Source organism: Syngnathus scovelli, chromosome 2 (assembly GCF_024217435.2).
Source record: "Syngnathus scovelli strain Florida chromosome 2, RoL_Ssco_1.2, whole genome shotgun sequence".
NCBI classification, from domain to species: domain Eukaryota; kingdom Metazoa; phylum Chordata; class Actinopteri; order Syngnathiformes; family Syngnathidae; genus Syngnathus; species Syngnathus scovelli.
In genome coordinates, this window is record NC_090848.1 from 13,636,430 (window position 1) to 13,651,214 (window position 14,785).

The 14,785-nt window shown below is 40.3% G+C and overlaps 3 protein-coding genes across 3 annotated transcripts; 2 read left to right on the forward strand and 1 right to left on the reverse strand.

Moving 5' to 3' along the window:
• Window positions 1-387: 387 nt before the first annotated feature.
• On the reverse strand, window positions 388-6,423 carry ccdc22 (coiled-coil domain containing 22). The gene is made up of 16 exons (XM_049752247.2): window positions 6,024-6,423; window positions 5,406-5,583; window positions 5,110-5,242; window positions 4,674-4,780; window positions 4,453-4,537; window positions 3,847-4,016; window positions 3,288-3,503; window positions 3,034-3,192; window positions 2,524-2,643; window positions 2,332-2,448; window positions 2,148-2,249; window positions 1,936-2,043; window positions 1,578-1,673; window positions 1,384-1,443; window positions 1,230-1,304; window positions 388-1,074 (listed from the first exon to the last, which is right to left on the reverse strand). Exons 1-16 carry the CDS (start codon window positions 6,071-6,073, stop codon window positions 961-963), a joined length of 1,890 nt encoding a protein of 629 aa, XP_049608204.1. The 5' UTR covers window positions 6,074-6,423; the 3' UTR covers window positions 388-960.
• Window positions 6,424-6,460: 37 nt separating this feature from the next.
• tbc1d25 (TBC1 domain family, member 25) lies at window positions 6,461-13,001 on the forward strand. The gene is made up of 7 exons (XM_049752245.2): window positions 6,461-6,942; window positions 7,877-7,986; window positions 8,085-8,239; window positions 8,314-8,441; window positions 8,525-8,713; window positions 8,876-9,151; window positions 9,273-13,001. The coding sequence occupies exons 1-7, from the start codon at window positions 6,898-6,900 to the stop codon at window positions 10,869-10,871; spliced, it is 2,502 nt and encodes an 833-aa protein (XP_049608202.1). The 5' UTR covers window positions 6,461-6,897; the 3' UTR covers window positions 10,872-13,001.
• Window positions 13,002-13,158: 157 nt separating this feature from the next.
• On the forward strand, window positions 13,159-14,562 carry ndufb11 (NADH:ubiquinone oxidoreductase subunit B11). Its single transcript, XM_049752250.1, has 3 exons — window positions 13,159-13,458; window positions 14,033-14,163; window positions 14,347-14,562. Exons 1-3 carry the CDS (start codon window positions 13,174-13,176, stop codon window positions 14,474-14,476), a joined length of 546 nt encoding a protein of 181 aa, XP_049608207.1. The 5' UTR covers window positions 13,159-13,173; the 3' UTR covers window positions 14,477-14,562.
• Window positions 14,563-14,785: the final 223 nt, after the last annotated feature.

The window sequence follows — 14,785 nt, forward strand, 5'->3', positions numbered from 1 at the left end:
AAAGATAAGTTGTTGTTTTTTTTCCCTAAAATCAAAAAAATCTCTTAAAAAAAATTCTGAATTTTTGGGGCATTTATTTAGATGTGTAAATGGCTGATTATCTCTAAGGTTCGACTGACAACAAAACTATGACTTTTCACGGTGGGTTAATTTCACTAAGACTTGAGTGAGTAAACTAACACAACTAGTAATCTTGAGTACCCACATGACACCATTTCAACATCCACCGCTGTGACATCATGCAAGCTACATCATTGTTGAGCCCCAACTCTACATTTGGAGCAGAATGCCGTGTGATGGCGGTTGATCACATTTTTGATGGCGCATGAGGTTATAAATTGTGTAATTTGAATATTCGTGTGGGATCTGGTCATAAACATTCTAAAGTCAAACAATAGATAACTTTTTTAATAATAGATCTAAATGACATTCACTCAATATTCATTTCAAATACGGCTCATTCTAAAAATTACAAGGGTGCTTGTTGTATTCAAGAAAAAAGATGATCTAATAATATATGTTATTTTCCCTCAACGATGAGAAAGAAAGGAAGGCAGAATGGGCATTACCTTTTGCTGTCGATTTTGATTTCAGTAAGGATTGGAATGGCGTATCAAAACAAGTGAACAAAATTGCTGTTGCCGGACTTTCATTAATTCATTCAGTACATTTTCATTTATTATCATTTTTGTCTCAAGTTTTTTTCAGTAACCAGTGTGGGTTTTAGAAACTTAGATCATGTGTAGCCGCTGTTGTGATTAACGTTAAAAAAAAAACAAAAAAAACCCATCAGGCTTTAGGATCAATATTACATATCAAAAATGCCTGCTCAGTTACCGTGGTACAAATACCGCTTGAGCTTTTTGAAGAAAAGTTGCTCTCCGATTGCAATTGCTTCAGTCATGTTCAGAGCAACAACAGTTTTTTTTTTAAGCTTGGCCATCAGTAGGTGCCTCAAAGTTAGCCGTCTCTAACCTTGGCAGCAAGTGCAGAATTCTCTTGTCGAATGGCCCTGTAGTCTTCTAGGATCTTCTCCAGATTAGCCACCAATTTGTTAGTATTTTCTGTGTCAATCTGTGGACAAATGATTTGTTAATCACTGTTAAAGAAAAATATTTATACTGCTGGATACACATTATAAAGAGCTTGAAATATGAAAATGTTCGATTGGACGTAGCATTAAAATGCTACATGATGTCTTGGATTGAGTCCAACATCTAAAATCCTACCTGCTCTTCTAGATCTCGTATCTCTCTTAGGATCGTACCAGTGTCCTCAATGGTTTGGATTAGTTGATTGCAGTTCTACACAAGACAGTGAAACAGTAAGTTATATATTGCAAAGGGTAGGGAGGGAAATAAATGCAGTAGAGGATGTTTGTACTTCATGTAGAGCAGCCAGATACTTGTAGGACTTGCGGACCGACTCGTCTTTTTTAGCATCCTGGCAGTGATAACAAAAATATAACATAGCATCAAACACTGCAGTGCAAGTGACACTGGAGTTTGGTCATTTGCTTTGAGTCATTAATAGAATGATGAGACAGATACTAAAGAAAGCACTTGTGTTTTAGGGACCTTAAAGACAAGCTCATCGGTCACAGCAAAAGTCCTGTCCAGTTTTCCTGTGAGGCTGTTGATCTCTTTTTGCAGTTCTTTAGTGTCGGACAAAATCTGTTGTAAGGAGCAAAAAATAAAAAAATAAACAAAAAGGTGGGTAAATGAATTCACAGAGAATGTTGATTAAATTGAAGACAGGAGACGTTAAAATATTATTAAATCGATAAATATCTTTTTTTTTTTTTTAGATTCCTCTGGCTTGACAAAACTGGACCAAGAATGTCTCCAGAGGGCGAACATCAATTAAAAGCATCTAGGACATGGGAAGCTAGCAAGCAATTGATGGATCTGAATCTGGCTTAGCGTTCCTTCTTACCTTGGTGATTTCCTCCTTCTGTTTCTTGATGTTGCTCACAATCTCCAGTATCCTCTGTGTGTACGCTGCCCGAGACACATCCTTGGGAAGACTTTCTAACTCCGTTACCTAGAACGAGAAATGGCAGAATCCTAAGGAAAAAAAGCATATATACTCTGTAATGCAAATGGACTTGAGAGTTGTTTTACTGTATATTATAATATCTCTTATACCAGCTGCTTGTATATTTCCTCCTTCTTCTTGGCCTCCTCTGTTGATAAACGGATTTTGTCATGTAGAATCTTGATTTCAGACAGCTTTTTGGATGATTCCATCTGAATAAAATTGCATGGAATTAACGACTGTACATAAAATAATTTGAAATGGAATGATTATTAGTTTTCTGTGCATGCTTACATCCTGATTACTGCAGATGGCTTTAAGCCTGCGGTGTTCCTCAATGAGCGGTGCACGGTGTTTCTCCCACTGAGAGGCCAGGTTCACCACCCGCTGGGCACTGGCCTCCACCTGAGCCTGCAGGAGAAGGCTGAGATGAACTTGAAGACCTCGCCGCATTTAAAGAGATCCATTTGGACTCATCTCGCTTACCTGAAGCTTCACTATGTTGTTATCAGCGTCCGGTAAAAGATCAATGGTTTTCTTTTTCAGCTGGATCTTTTCCTCCAGCTCATTGTTCTGCCGCTCCCGTTGTTTGAGCTCATCCAGTGCCTACAAAGATGGGCATTGGATATGTGGTAAAAGAGTTTATAGTGATAGGAAAATGACGCTTCAAATTTGCTTCATGAACCAATTGCTATATTTTATCACTCCTCTAGATGGCACTGTGGGTTTCAAGAAAGGTCTGTGTGCTTTCAGTCAAATATTGCACAGAGTGCCAATTAGAGGAATAAAACATTTAACTGGTTCATAAAGCCAATCTGAAGCTTCATTTTCTCATCACTACTCATATGACAAATTCGATGATGCTCTGACAGACAAAGAAAAAAACTATCGTAATGTTTCGAGGCATGTGTTGTCTGTCATTACAGGGTGGATGATGTCGTTACAAGATTAACAAAAAATCCATTGCGGGTCAGAGACCGAACCGGTCGGTGCTACCTGAGCATGAGTGACACTCAGGTGCTTCAATTCCGTAGTTAGTTGGTCGACATCACTGCACAGCTGCTGAAATTGTTGCTGCAAAGACGCTAGCTCCTCCTGCTGACTGCAATGGTTATCATTTGTCTGCCGCACAGAGGATGGCGCTGCGTCTATCTCCTGATCAAATGCATGCAAACAAAGGCAGACAGGACTGAATAATTACACACTATTTCTTGTTTTGATTTTGCATTTGCAACATCAGGCCTACGCACCTGTGTAAAAGTGAACTTCTGGGAGTGGGTGAAGTGAGAGCCCTTGGTCAGGTTGTGGTCAGAAGAAGCGGACCCCCTGAAGGATTGTAGTATTTCAGACAAATCCGAGGTAGCGCCAAGAGCGCCAAAGGCACTTTCCGCAGGGGGAAGGGCAGCAGAGCGCAACTGCTCCTCAATACGTTTACGCAGCCGCGTCAGTTTTCGGGCCCTGTAGTCCTGTGTGAAAGAAGACAATTGTTAAGCATTTACGACCACTCTTGAGAGTGTACAGAAATGTTTATATAAACAACCTTTTCACTGTGATGTCACACATATTTTTCTGTTGTTTAGATTAGTGGTGCAGGCATAGTCTTTTGACAGTGGAATGAACATTCAGTGTTAGCCGCCTATTTATTATGTTTATCATGGACATTTTTTTTTTCATGTTCATACCTGTGAGAAAATGCTTTCCATAAACCCTATTAAGGATGTTTAGTTTGCAATCTGCTCATATAGAAGTGCCTACAACATCTTAACTGTGCAACTACTTGATTGCAGGAATTGCAGGAGCAATATTTACCTGTGGAGTAAGGCGAGACAGGAGACCCTGACTGTTCCACTCATTGTCCCATTCCTGAGATGCACTAAGCTCAACTGTGTGCTGCTCCAGTAAGGACGCTGCCACAGTGGCATTATGAGTGAGCTGAGCAGTCACAGGAGGAAGAAAATCTCGCTGGTAGTCTTTCATCTCTGAAATCATGGCACACACTTCAGTTTAATTGCAATAGATGGTGAACTAAAAATAGCAAATAAGAGCACAGGTCAGCATCATAGAAATATAGACAGACTTGTTAGGTAAATATATTTTAACTGTATTAGTGATGGCAGAAGTTTGTTATTTAATCAAACAAACTGTAAATTTGCTGGTCGCACGTGCGACTACATAATAAAATGACTTGCAGTCTCAAATTTTAGGAGCAAAATGCCACCCTTTAGAAGCAGCCTGGATACATACAAGCAGAGAAAAAAAATTAAAAAAGCATTTTATGTCAACTGGTGAATTTTCATTTTTCTATAGGAGACAGTCCAAATCTCTCTATGAGTACATAAAGATTGTTGACCCCTGATGTCGACTTTATAGAAATAGATGACTAATCAGCAATTACTAGTGACATTTTGTTCCTACCTTTCAGTGATGCCTTCCCTGGATCTTTGATAGAGTAAGGTAAACTGAGAGGCTGCACATGGAAGCTGTGCATTGCACCTAAACTCTATGGACAGAAAAGCACACATTAGGGGACAATATAATATGCTTCTGAGTTCTTAAAGGTATGCCTAAAAAAAAGGGATGACCCGACCATATTTAAACTACAAACCTGACATTAAAGTACAATTTTTAAGAGTTACTTGTGTTTCACCATGCAGTGGTAGCCTGCAGTTTGGAGGGAGCCAAGGTGCTGCCAGCTGGGCTTTAATAGCAGCAGCAATAGCTCTCTGACGAATGGTGGATTTGCCTGTAAAGGGGGGACAAAACAAATTGTTGGACTCCTCAAAATGTCAAAACACTTGACTGTAGTTGCTTGAGAACACAACCACGTTGTTTCTTTAAAATAAGGCTAATGTTACTGTCTAGACTAGACGAAAGCAACACATTGACTCATATATATATAACATATATATATTGTATTGAGAGTCGCCAGCAAGCTCCTCTGTCTCTCGACTTCCCTACTGCACCACATGAGTCATTCGTGCATCAAAGGTTGTAGAGGCTTATATAGATTAGGTTATTTTTATACTTGTAAGCTCGTATTGCAAAGGTTTAACGATAGCAGTGATCCTGTACCTGATGGTTGATCGGAGGCCTCAGCACTTTCCCTGGGCAGTTTCTCCACAAGGAACATGAGCAGGGAGCGGATCTCTGTCTCACTGCTGTACAAGAAGGTTTGATAACCTATTTCGCCTTTATAACCAAGGTCCTGAAAACAAGTTTGCCACTTCATTATTAGGGTAGGTATTCTAACTACTTGTCAACTAGTACTCTTGTCTAACTTTAGAGGACATAGTTATTTAGCAATATCAGTTATTTGGGGGTTTTCGCTCCAAATAATCTTGCTCAACAAGGCAATATTTTTTTTTTACCTGACATGCCTGTGCCAGGCTCATCCCCACCCTGAAGCGAGCAGACATCCCAGGCGGGAGGGAGATTGGCATTGCGCTGCCCAAGCCGGGATCGATCACCCGGATGCATCTCACCACCGCCTCCACTATCAGCTCACTGGTGAAGTCTTTGACACTACAAACCTCCTCGCTCAGCTCGCTGCAAGAAGCAGAACAAATGTATTGGAATGTCTTTTTTTTTTTCCAACAGCAAGCTGACAGTCATACGCCCACATGTTTGATCATATGATGGCCATTACATACTGACAGAGTCTGGATGGATGACTAGCAATTATCAAAGTAAATGTCAGATTTATTTACAATCAGATTCTCATGTCACCAAGCGCCTGCTTATTGAAGACCTTATTATACATTTGATTCTTGTGTTATTTTATTTTTGAAAATCTGTATAGATGCCACGATGTTTTACATTTTTCTTGGTTTCCAAAACTACATGCCTGCTTTGCTTAGTATTGTTTTCATTATAGGAATTACTGGGACAGTAAATTTACCTTATGGATAATTAAGAGTATATATCTGTCTATCCATCCATCCATCGATCAGTCTGTCATTGGCACCCTAATGACAGCAAATACTTACGTGCCGACTTGTTTTAGGGCGAGGATCAAGATTTTGTCAACTTCCTCCATGTCGGTTGTTTGAATCAACGCACAGGATTCAAGAAGTGCATCTAAAACGTGCAGCTTGTAGACCAACCAGTCAAAGGGTGAAGTGTGAAATGTGGCTTTTCCATAGTAGCCAAACAGTAGAACAAGCCACAGTCGGCTAGCATATAGCTACTTGTTTGCAGGCGGAAGCTCGTCTCTCACTGAGTCCATTCTGCTCGAAAGAGGCGTATTATTCATCCTTAACAAATATGCTCCAGACGGACTGAAATGAACGTCATGCGACTGCAAAACAAGATAATTTTGACAAGTGAACGCCTCCTTTAGTTGAAAAGTAAAGATAATAGAGAGCTAATAAGGGGGGGGGAAAAAGAACAAGATGGGTTTCTTGGAGATGAAGTCTTTTTGCACGAATGAGTATGAAAGCAAATAGCAAAAGGACTTCATTTCCCAGTGTGCATCAAAATTTCGGTCTCGTGACAAAAGTTGCGGAATGGTTTTTGCATGGAATTATTGAAACACGTTTGGGGGATTAGAATGCTTACGTAAATAATTGATGTTTGAAGAAAATTGTGTATCGTCAAAGTAATTTAGAAAATAGATTAAATCTAACCCTTCTTCATTTTCGAAAAAGTTCGATAAGCGTTTGGAAAAATTACAACAGTATAGAAAATGACCAACAGATGGCAGTATTGCATTGTGCAGATCTTTTATAGAAAGAAAACCGAAGAAGACCACCAGCGGTGCCACTCGGCTAACCTGATCATGTTATTGATCATTCTATAGCTGTCGATGGGAGAAGGAGCATTTTTCAAAGAGCCACTTTGATCCAAAACGGAACTGTAAAGATGGCAAGCGACGAGGAGAGAGGGGTGGTTCGAGTCAAAGTCAAGGTATGTCGGGCAATTAGGACCAATCTTTCTACACTTTGTGTAAAAATGTTTTCTTTTTGGGGGGGTAAATTTTGTATTTCCCACATATCGTGGGACTACATGTAAACTATATTCAATCATTTCAATTACATGTCAGAGACAAGTCGTGTCTCGCATCTGGCGAAACTGTTCGTGATTTTTAACGATCACCATTGTTGTTGAAATCGCCAGAGTGATTTGATATCATGTTATTTTGACCATATTACCACCTTAACGTGCCCGACAGCATCTGTCCAATGTACCTAACCGTGCAGCAAGAATTATCTAAACTACTTTAGCTCAAACGTCAAAGCAGACCAGAATGACGTCATCTAGTATGCACAACAACAAGCGTGTGCACGCGAGCTGTGCATGCGTCTCTTGTCAAAATAATGAAGAAACTGCAGCAGTAATAATATTGTGGTCATTGAATGAAGGCGTATGAGTCAGTTTTCGATTCGTCTGTAAATGTTTTTCGTTCTGGACGCCATTCAAACAACACCAGCCAGACTCTTCCATTATTATCACTCCAAAATATGTGACAACCTTTTTTTTTTTTGTTTCATTATTACCGCAGCATATTGTGAACTTGTTTTTCCAGTTAGTACCAACTTATACTGTATCTCTTTAATAAAAACACAATTTTAAATGGCAAATTAATATTGTTGGTCAAGACGAATATTATTCTAAGCCAGTTAGTTGTACAATGTAAAGGAGTCTTTACAAAACACTTTGCCTGCTTTTTGTTTATCCAAATGAGTACTTTTCTCAGCTCTTCAGTACGAAATTTAAAGCCCCACAAACCTTAATGTTGTTGTTTAAAAAAAAACGACTGTACTTTTGTGGTAATGTATTGCAGGATATGTACATGCCTGTGATCGTTTGGTTACGGATTTGTGATGTACTTTAATTTCAGAAATGTGATGGAGCACTTCCTGTGGAGTTTCGCTCCTTTGCTGTTGATCCTCAAATTACATCATTGGAAGTGTTGCAACATATTCTAATCAAAGCTTTTGATTTGAATGGGTAAGTCTGGTCCCCATGACCAAAGTTATTTTGATTTGAAGAGTATCAAGTGAATCTGTTTGCAATGTGGCAAAATGTTGTTTGTGTTCATAAACTAGGAGGCGAAATTTTGAGATCAGTTACATGTCTCGAGGTGTAAGCGTTGCAGAGATGTACCTGTCTCTGACGTCTGATGGGGATTTGGATGCTGCATTTGCCAGTGCAGCCAAACCATATCTACAACTCAAGATGGATGTGAAACCTTCCGAAGACAGTAAGAACACAAATAACAGCCCTTCACATCCTTCCGCACACACCAATTAATAATAAATTCATAATTCATTTTAGGTCCTGTGATGGAGGACTGGGACATCATCAGCCCCAAAGATGTGATTGGCTCTGAGCAGCTTCTTGCAGAGAGGACCAAGTCTTTGGCATCTGCAGCACTTCCTTTTACCCAGTCTTTAATGTCCCAGGTACATTTGAACCTAGCCCAAACTCTCCTCTAACTTACGTTTGCCTCTGTTCTCATGTGATTCTCACGTATGTTTCTCTTTAGGTTGGCCGGACACTGACACGAGTCCAGCAGGCATTCAGCTGGTCTTATGGGGAGGAGATCAAGCCTTTCAAACCGCCTCTGAGTGACACCGAGTTTCACAGTTACCTCAATAGTCAAGGACAATTGACACGACCAGAGGAGCTAAGGCTGCGGATTTACCATGGTGGTGTTGAACCTTCATTGCGTAAGGTGCAGCTCCATTTATCTGTTGCAACACATTAGCAAAGATTTCCCAGTGGAAAGAGTTTTGGAGAGCTCTTGCTGGCCTCTTTACTTTTTAGAGCCTCCTCAGCCTTAACGACATGGCACTCTCGTTTTTCGAAAATGAACATGTTTTCTTGCCGCTTTCAGGTTGTTTGGCGATATCTCCTTAATGTCTACCCAGACGGTCTAAGTGGCCAAGAACGTATGGACTACATGAAACGAAAGACGAGAGAGTATGACCAGTTGAAGAAAGAATGGACGGCGCACGTCAGTCACGAGGATCTTGAATTCATCCGGGGAAATGTACTGAAAGACGTTTTAAGGACGGACCGTGCTCATCCCTACTACGCAGGCTCAGAAGACAGTCCACATTTGACTGCTCTCACAGATTTGCTTACTACCTTCGCCATCACACACCCACAGGTGATTAATTATAGCAATGTTGCTTCATATTGATCGTGTCTATTTTCAATTCTGTAAATAAGAAAATCTCATGTAATATTTGAAATGGATGGATGAACTTTGTGTATTTCTTGCCTTTCAGATCTCGTACTGTCAAGGAATGAGTGATATTGCGTCCCCTATACTCGCTGTGATGGATAATGAAGCACATGCCTTCATTTGCTTTTGCGGAATTATGAAACGCTTGGATGGGAATTTCCGCCCTGATGGACAACTTATGTCTATTAAGTTCCATCATCTAAAACTGCTCTTGCAGTACTCCGATTATGAATTCTACTCTTATCTGGTTTCCCGTGGCGCTGATGACCTTTTCTTTTGTTACCGCTGGTTACTTCTGGAGCTGAAGCGAGAGTTTGCCTTTGATGACGCGCTAAGGATGCTTGAGGTGACTTGGAGTTCCCTACCCCCGGATCCTCCTGAAACTGAAGTGGAGCTATTCGGACCACCGTTGCAGACGGATAAAACACGTTTCACAGACAGTCGCCCTGGACGAGACTGGGAAACAAAAGAGAAGCAACGTAGACAACATATGCTTCGACCATCAAGAGAACAACCCGATGTCCCTTGGAATGCTGTCACAGAAGAATGTCCGAAAGTTGGACCTGGGAGTACGTCTCAAGCGGTTGTGGGCAAGGCAGATTTTGTGACTCCTATTGAGGAGACTTTTGGGGAGTTTAAGTATTATACTGCCCAGAATGAAGATGGCGTTGTTATGAAGGCTTCTAAGCAGCAACAAGTTTTGACTGATTCGCAGTCACGCATTCCGAGACGTCAGTCCACCATCGATAGCGAGGAGGATCCTGGAGAAAGAACGCCGCTTATAAAATGCTACAGCAATGGCTTTTCACCGGGATCATCACCATCGCCAATCTGCAACAGTGATGCTGCGTCTCAATCATCTTCAACCATACCTTCCAGTTGGTCAGTTGCTACTCCCGACTCTACCCCACAAACAACATTTGGTTTCGCAACCAGCGGAAGAGAGGCCTTATCTAGAACAGTCCCAAAAGTCATCACATCTTCTGCACAACTGCTCAGGAGTACAGGGTTGAACTTGACAAACCCTTCGGTAAAAACGTGCACCACATCTCATGGCCCTGCTCCAAATCGCTCTTTTCTCTCGTCACCGATTTTGCCTTTTGGAAGAGGTTCTTCGCAGCCTGGCTCCAGATCATCCTCCAACAATCCTTCTTCTCCTAGCAACAAGCCCTCAAGCACCAGCACCACTAACACGGACAGTTCCCCCAAACTGGAGAGCAGCATCAAGCCATGTTCTCTGCCACCTCCCCAAGAGTTTGGAAAAGGTAATCCCTTCATGCTTTTTTTGTGCTTGTCCATCTTGCTGGAACATCGGGACCACATCATCAAAAACAGCCTGGATTACAACGAGCTCGCCATGCACTTTGATCGCCTCGTGCGCCGCCACAACCTGAGCAGGATCCTGCAGCGAGCCAAGGCCTTATTTGCAGACTACTTGCAGAGTGAAGTTTGGGACTCGGAGGAGGGGGATGAGGTGAGCTCAGACTCTCCGATGTCAGCCACCGCTGCTCAGTACTCCCCACCTTTATCCATCTCTGCTCGTACCTTTTATAGCCCCTTATCGTCTCCTCAGTCTTCATCTCGGAACTCGACCTACAACCTGGCGAGCACCATTCCCTCACCAACAGCTCAAGTGTCCTGATTTGCACAAGTATCCCAGACTTGACATTTTCACTAACTTCTCACCAGTGGCGTGGACCGTTTTAAACAGCCTCAACTATATGAATGAGTCCAGTACTGATCATAAACATGTTACATTTGTTGCCGCTGATTAGAGGTATGAAAGAAGTGAAAAGAGCTTTTCCTGCATCCTTCAAATTTGATAATGCATGCACAGTCTTTTATTTTTTTATTTTTTTTAAACAGTGTGGCTGAATAATCCATTTGAGCTATGTAAAGCAAATCACCCATTTAAGCCTCTTTATTCGATTGTATTTAAATTCAAGTGATGCCTAGACAAAGAACAAAGGAATAAAAACACCAAAATCCTTTAATAAACTAATCAAACTAACCATTAGACTAAAAACCAAAAATGAGAACAGCTACCCCTACAATTGCATTTGAGAAAATGACAAAATTTTCAGCAATGGTAAACTCCACTTTGTCTTCTGGCTGTCATATTGCCTCAGTTTAGCCTGTTTTAAACTCATTCCCCCTATGATTTATTATTTCTATTTTTAGTCAGTGGGCTTTGACGTTGCTGTTTGAAGTGCTCATGCATATGAATGTGCATACAAAATGGTGTCCATGAGTTCTTGTTTTCTTCCCCTGAGCTACAGATATGGCAAAGGCTGAGTGGATCTATGTCAACAATTTTTAAGTGGCTATTTTATATCATAAGTATGTTGCCTTTATAAATTTACAAAGCCAGAGGAAATTGTGCTTTTTAATATAAAATCCTTCAACAAATGAGACGGGCTGTAAACTTGATGAGATTTTTTTTTAACATTCGAAGCAAACTGTAATGATATTTCCAGTCAACCTCCAGGGAATTATGACATTATCACAATATTTATGAATAATTGACAACTATGTAATTATACGGTCCGGTAAATATTTCAAGAGATGAAACAATTTTGCACTTTTGCTGTTTAGTTGGATTGAACAAAAGAACCTCTTTTATGTGTCTCAATGTGTTGATGTACTGTATAATTTCTGATGTCACATCTTGACAGAGTCGCGGCTCTACAGCAATGTTTTCGCTGTTGTTTGCTTCTGTGAGATTATGGTTTGAACTGTAAAAAGCATTTGCAAGCTGCATTATTAGAGAAGTGCCTCGTTCTTGAGCGTCGGAAAATATGTTTTCATCTGTGCTAAAAATATCTCTTGTTATGATGTAGAAACTGCTTCCCTTCTGATTGATGTAATAAATAACACACGCTGTGTTTCAGCAGCATTCTGGTGAACCGGTTAAGTTCCACGAACAAATTAAGCCCGCCAAAAACTTTGTGAACTGCTGTTTGGGGCCATTTGATACGGTGTGACTTGAGACTGAAACTACATTCTCCTAAATTACCATCAAAAAGAAACAACACAATTTATTTCAGGATTATTCTATTCCATTCCGGTCAACTTGCCTTGTATCTGTCAATGTATACTCAGCTTCAACAAAGAAGGACGTATTATGCGCTGTTGTATCCTGGGGCTATAATATTACTTGCTTTTTCTCATCAAGATATACAGTACAATACAACCTTATTGATATATGTATGAACATGTTGAGCTAACAATACATTTATACACATAAAATGGAAAAGTCCCTTAGTGACATGTTAAGCGTCGCCTTTAATCCTGTTGATCGTCTGCCAGTTATTTCCACTTTTGTTTGGTTTTGGAACGTAGAGCACATGACACTGTATGCCAAAAAGTTTGGGCTGTATGCATACACTTTTAAACTGTATTGAAGTTGAAAATATGTACACGATGTTGAGGTCTAAAGAGCCTTTTTACAACCAGTGAGCTACTTGAATTAATGCATATTTCAGAAGTATGATATTTTTTTCAATGTTTTTATTTTGAGAGGCCTTTGTTTTGTCTTATTTGAATTTTATTTGTTATTGTTACTACGCCAACATTTGCGCTTGCCTTCAAACCCTTCATGTATGATTATCATGTTCAATATTTTAAAGAGTACCTGACTGGACTGTGAGTCAGAGATTTGTGCATTTGTTTAAAAAAAAAGCAATTACAGTACAGAATTACAAAACAGTTATACATTTTAATTATACGTACAAATGATTGCATAATTGATACAAATAAATACTGAAACTCATGTGGTGAAAATGTTTTACATTAATGCATAGTTCAATAAAAGCATATGTTTTACGAGACTATTATCCAATTTTGGGGGAAACTGCTAAATTAAATAACGTATCTAACCTACGTGAAGCTAAATGAGACGCAATAGCAGTGTAAATCCACAGGGTGGCAGTAATGTGACATCGATGAATGTGAGCAGCTGGCTATTCATTGTTCGTCAACGAAGAAGTGAGCTGCAGGCCACGGTCGTTGTTTCCCGTTCCGGGGCAACCAGGTCTCCCTCGAACAAGGCAAAAATGTTAGGCCCGCTGTCACGGCTTGGGACAGCTTTTCCCCGGTTAAGTTCTCGTGTACCCGTTCGATGCGTGTCCCAGTCGAAGCCGAGTGGTGCAGCCGGTGCGACTGCCGTGACCGAGCTGCAGCAAGCTGCACCGAGTGGCAGCCATGGTGAGGTCAGCCCCTATGTCAAGGTGAGTTGTGATTTTGCGCGCTTCTAATACATTTGACATTACATTACATTGCGCTTAGTGGAAATAACCATACGACTCCTCTAAGTTATTCATTACTTTCTTGTTGACTGTGTTTTTATTTTATTTTTTTCTTCTTACGAATGACATAAATGAGGCCGCGGTAAATATAAACATTGTTCCACATTCAGCTTGATGTCACTTTTCTGTCTGATTAACCACCGAAATACAGTTGTCGAATAATGTGTATAATGTGGTGCATGACATCGGTTAATGCACCTCCATCCCCACATAGAATTAAATCAGACATTCATTTTGATTACTGTACATGGTGAATGACTAGTAAAAGCATACCATTGCAGTTCTCAATACTTATCCTATTGATCAGTGTCTTACACAACCATTTTCCCTTGGGGACTGACTAAAAAATATATATATTAGAATGTTTATTGTCATTGCACAGTCTTGTCATATTGCAGTATTGCATTCAATTTGGGCAATACTTAGTTTGGCAGTCATGAAAAATGGGAGATGACATTTGCATTCACTGCATCATGTTCTCTCCCCCCAACCACAGAATCCAGATTACCATGGTTTCTCCACTGACCCGGTGGTTGATGAATGGAATATGAGAGTGGGCTTCTTCTTTGGCATCTCCATGTGTCTTGTCATTGGTGGAACATTCCTTCACTATTTACCAGACCATGGGTAGGTTCCTTTGTATTTTAATTCCTTCTGCATTATCATGTTCACCACAACGTAAGATCATAGATTGCAGTTTTATTCCGACCCTTATCAAAATTTTGTGTTGTAGTAGAAAAACACTTGGTATCTCAGCATGGACCTGTCCTCCTTAACATTCAGCTGGTTTCTTCTGCATTTGTATTCCAGGATGCGTCAGTGGGCCAGAAGGGAAGCAGAACGTGTGGTCCTGCAGAAAGAGATGGAGGGTTTGCCTCTGATAGATGAAAACTACTACGACCCCAGCAAAATTATTCTGCCCAGTACTGAAGAAGAGTAGAGTGAATAACAACCCACTTAATGTATTTCATGAATATTGTATTCCACTAAAATAGAATAAAAGATAATTGTTGGATTCTTTGAAAATATGTGGAGTGTGACTTTTTTAATGATTCTGATGAACTGAATTGATTCAAACAAAATATTTTTTTTATAATTTCAGCCAATTTTCAGGATTTGTCACTTCCATTACAGGCCTACACTGATGATATCCCATTGAAGAAAACAGGTCACTACATCACACTATTAAGTATACTACACCGAAAAACACGACTGTGTCATGATTTTATAATGCACATTAATGTGATTG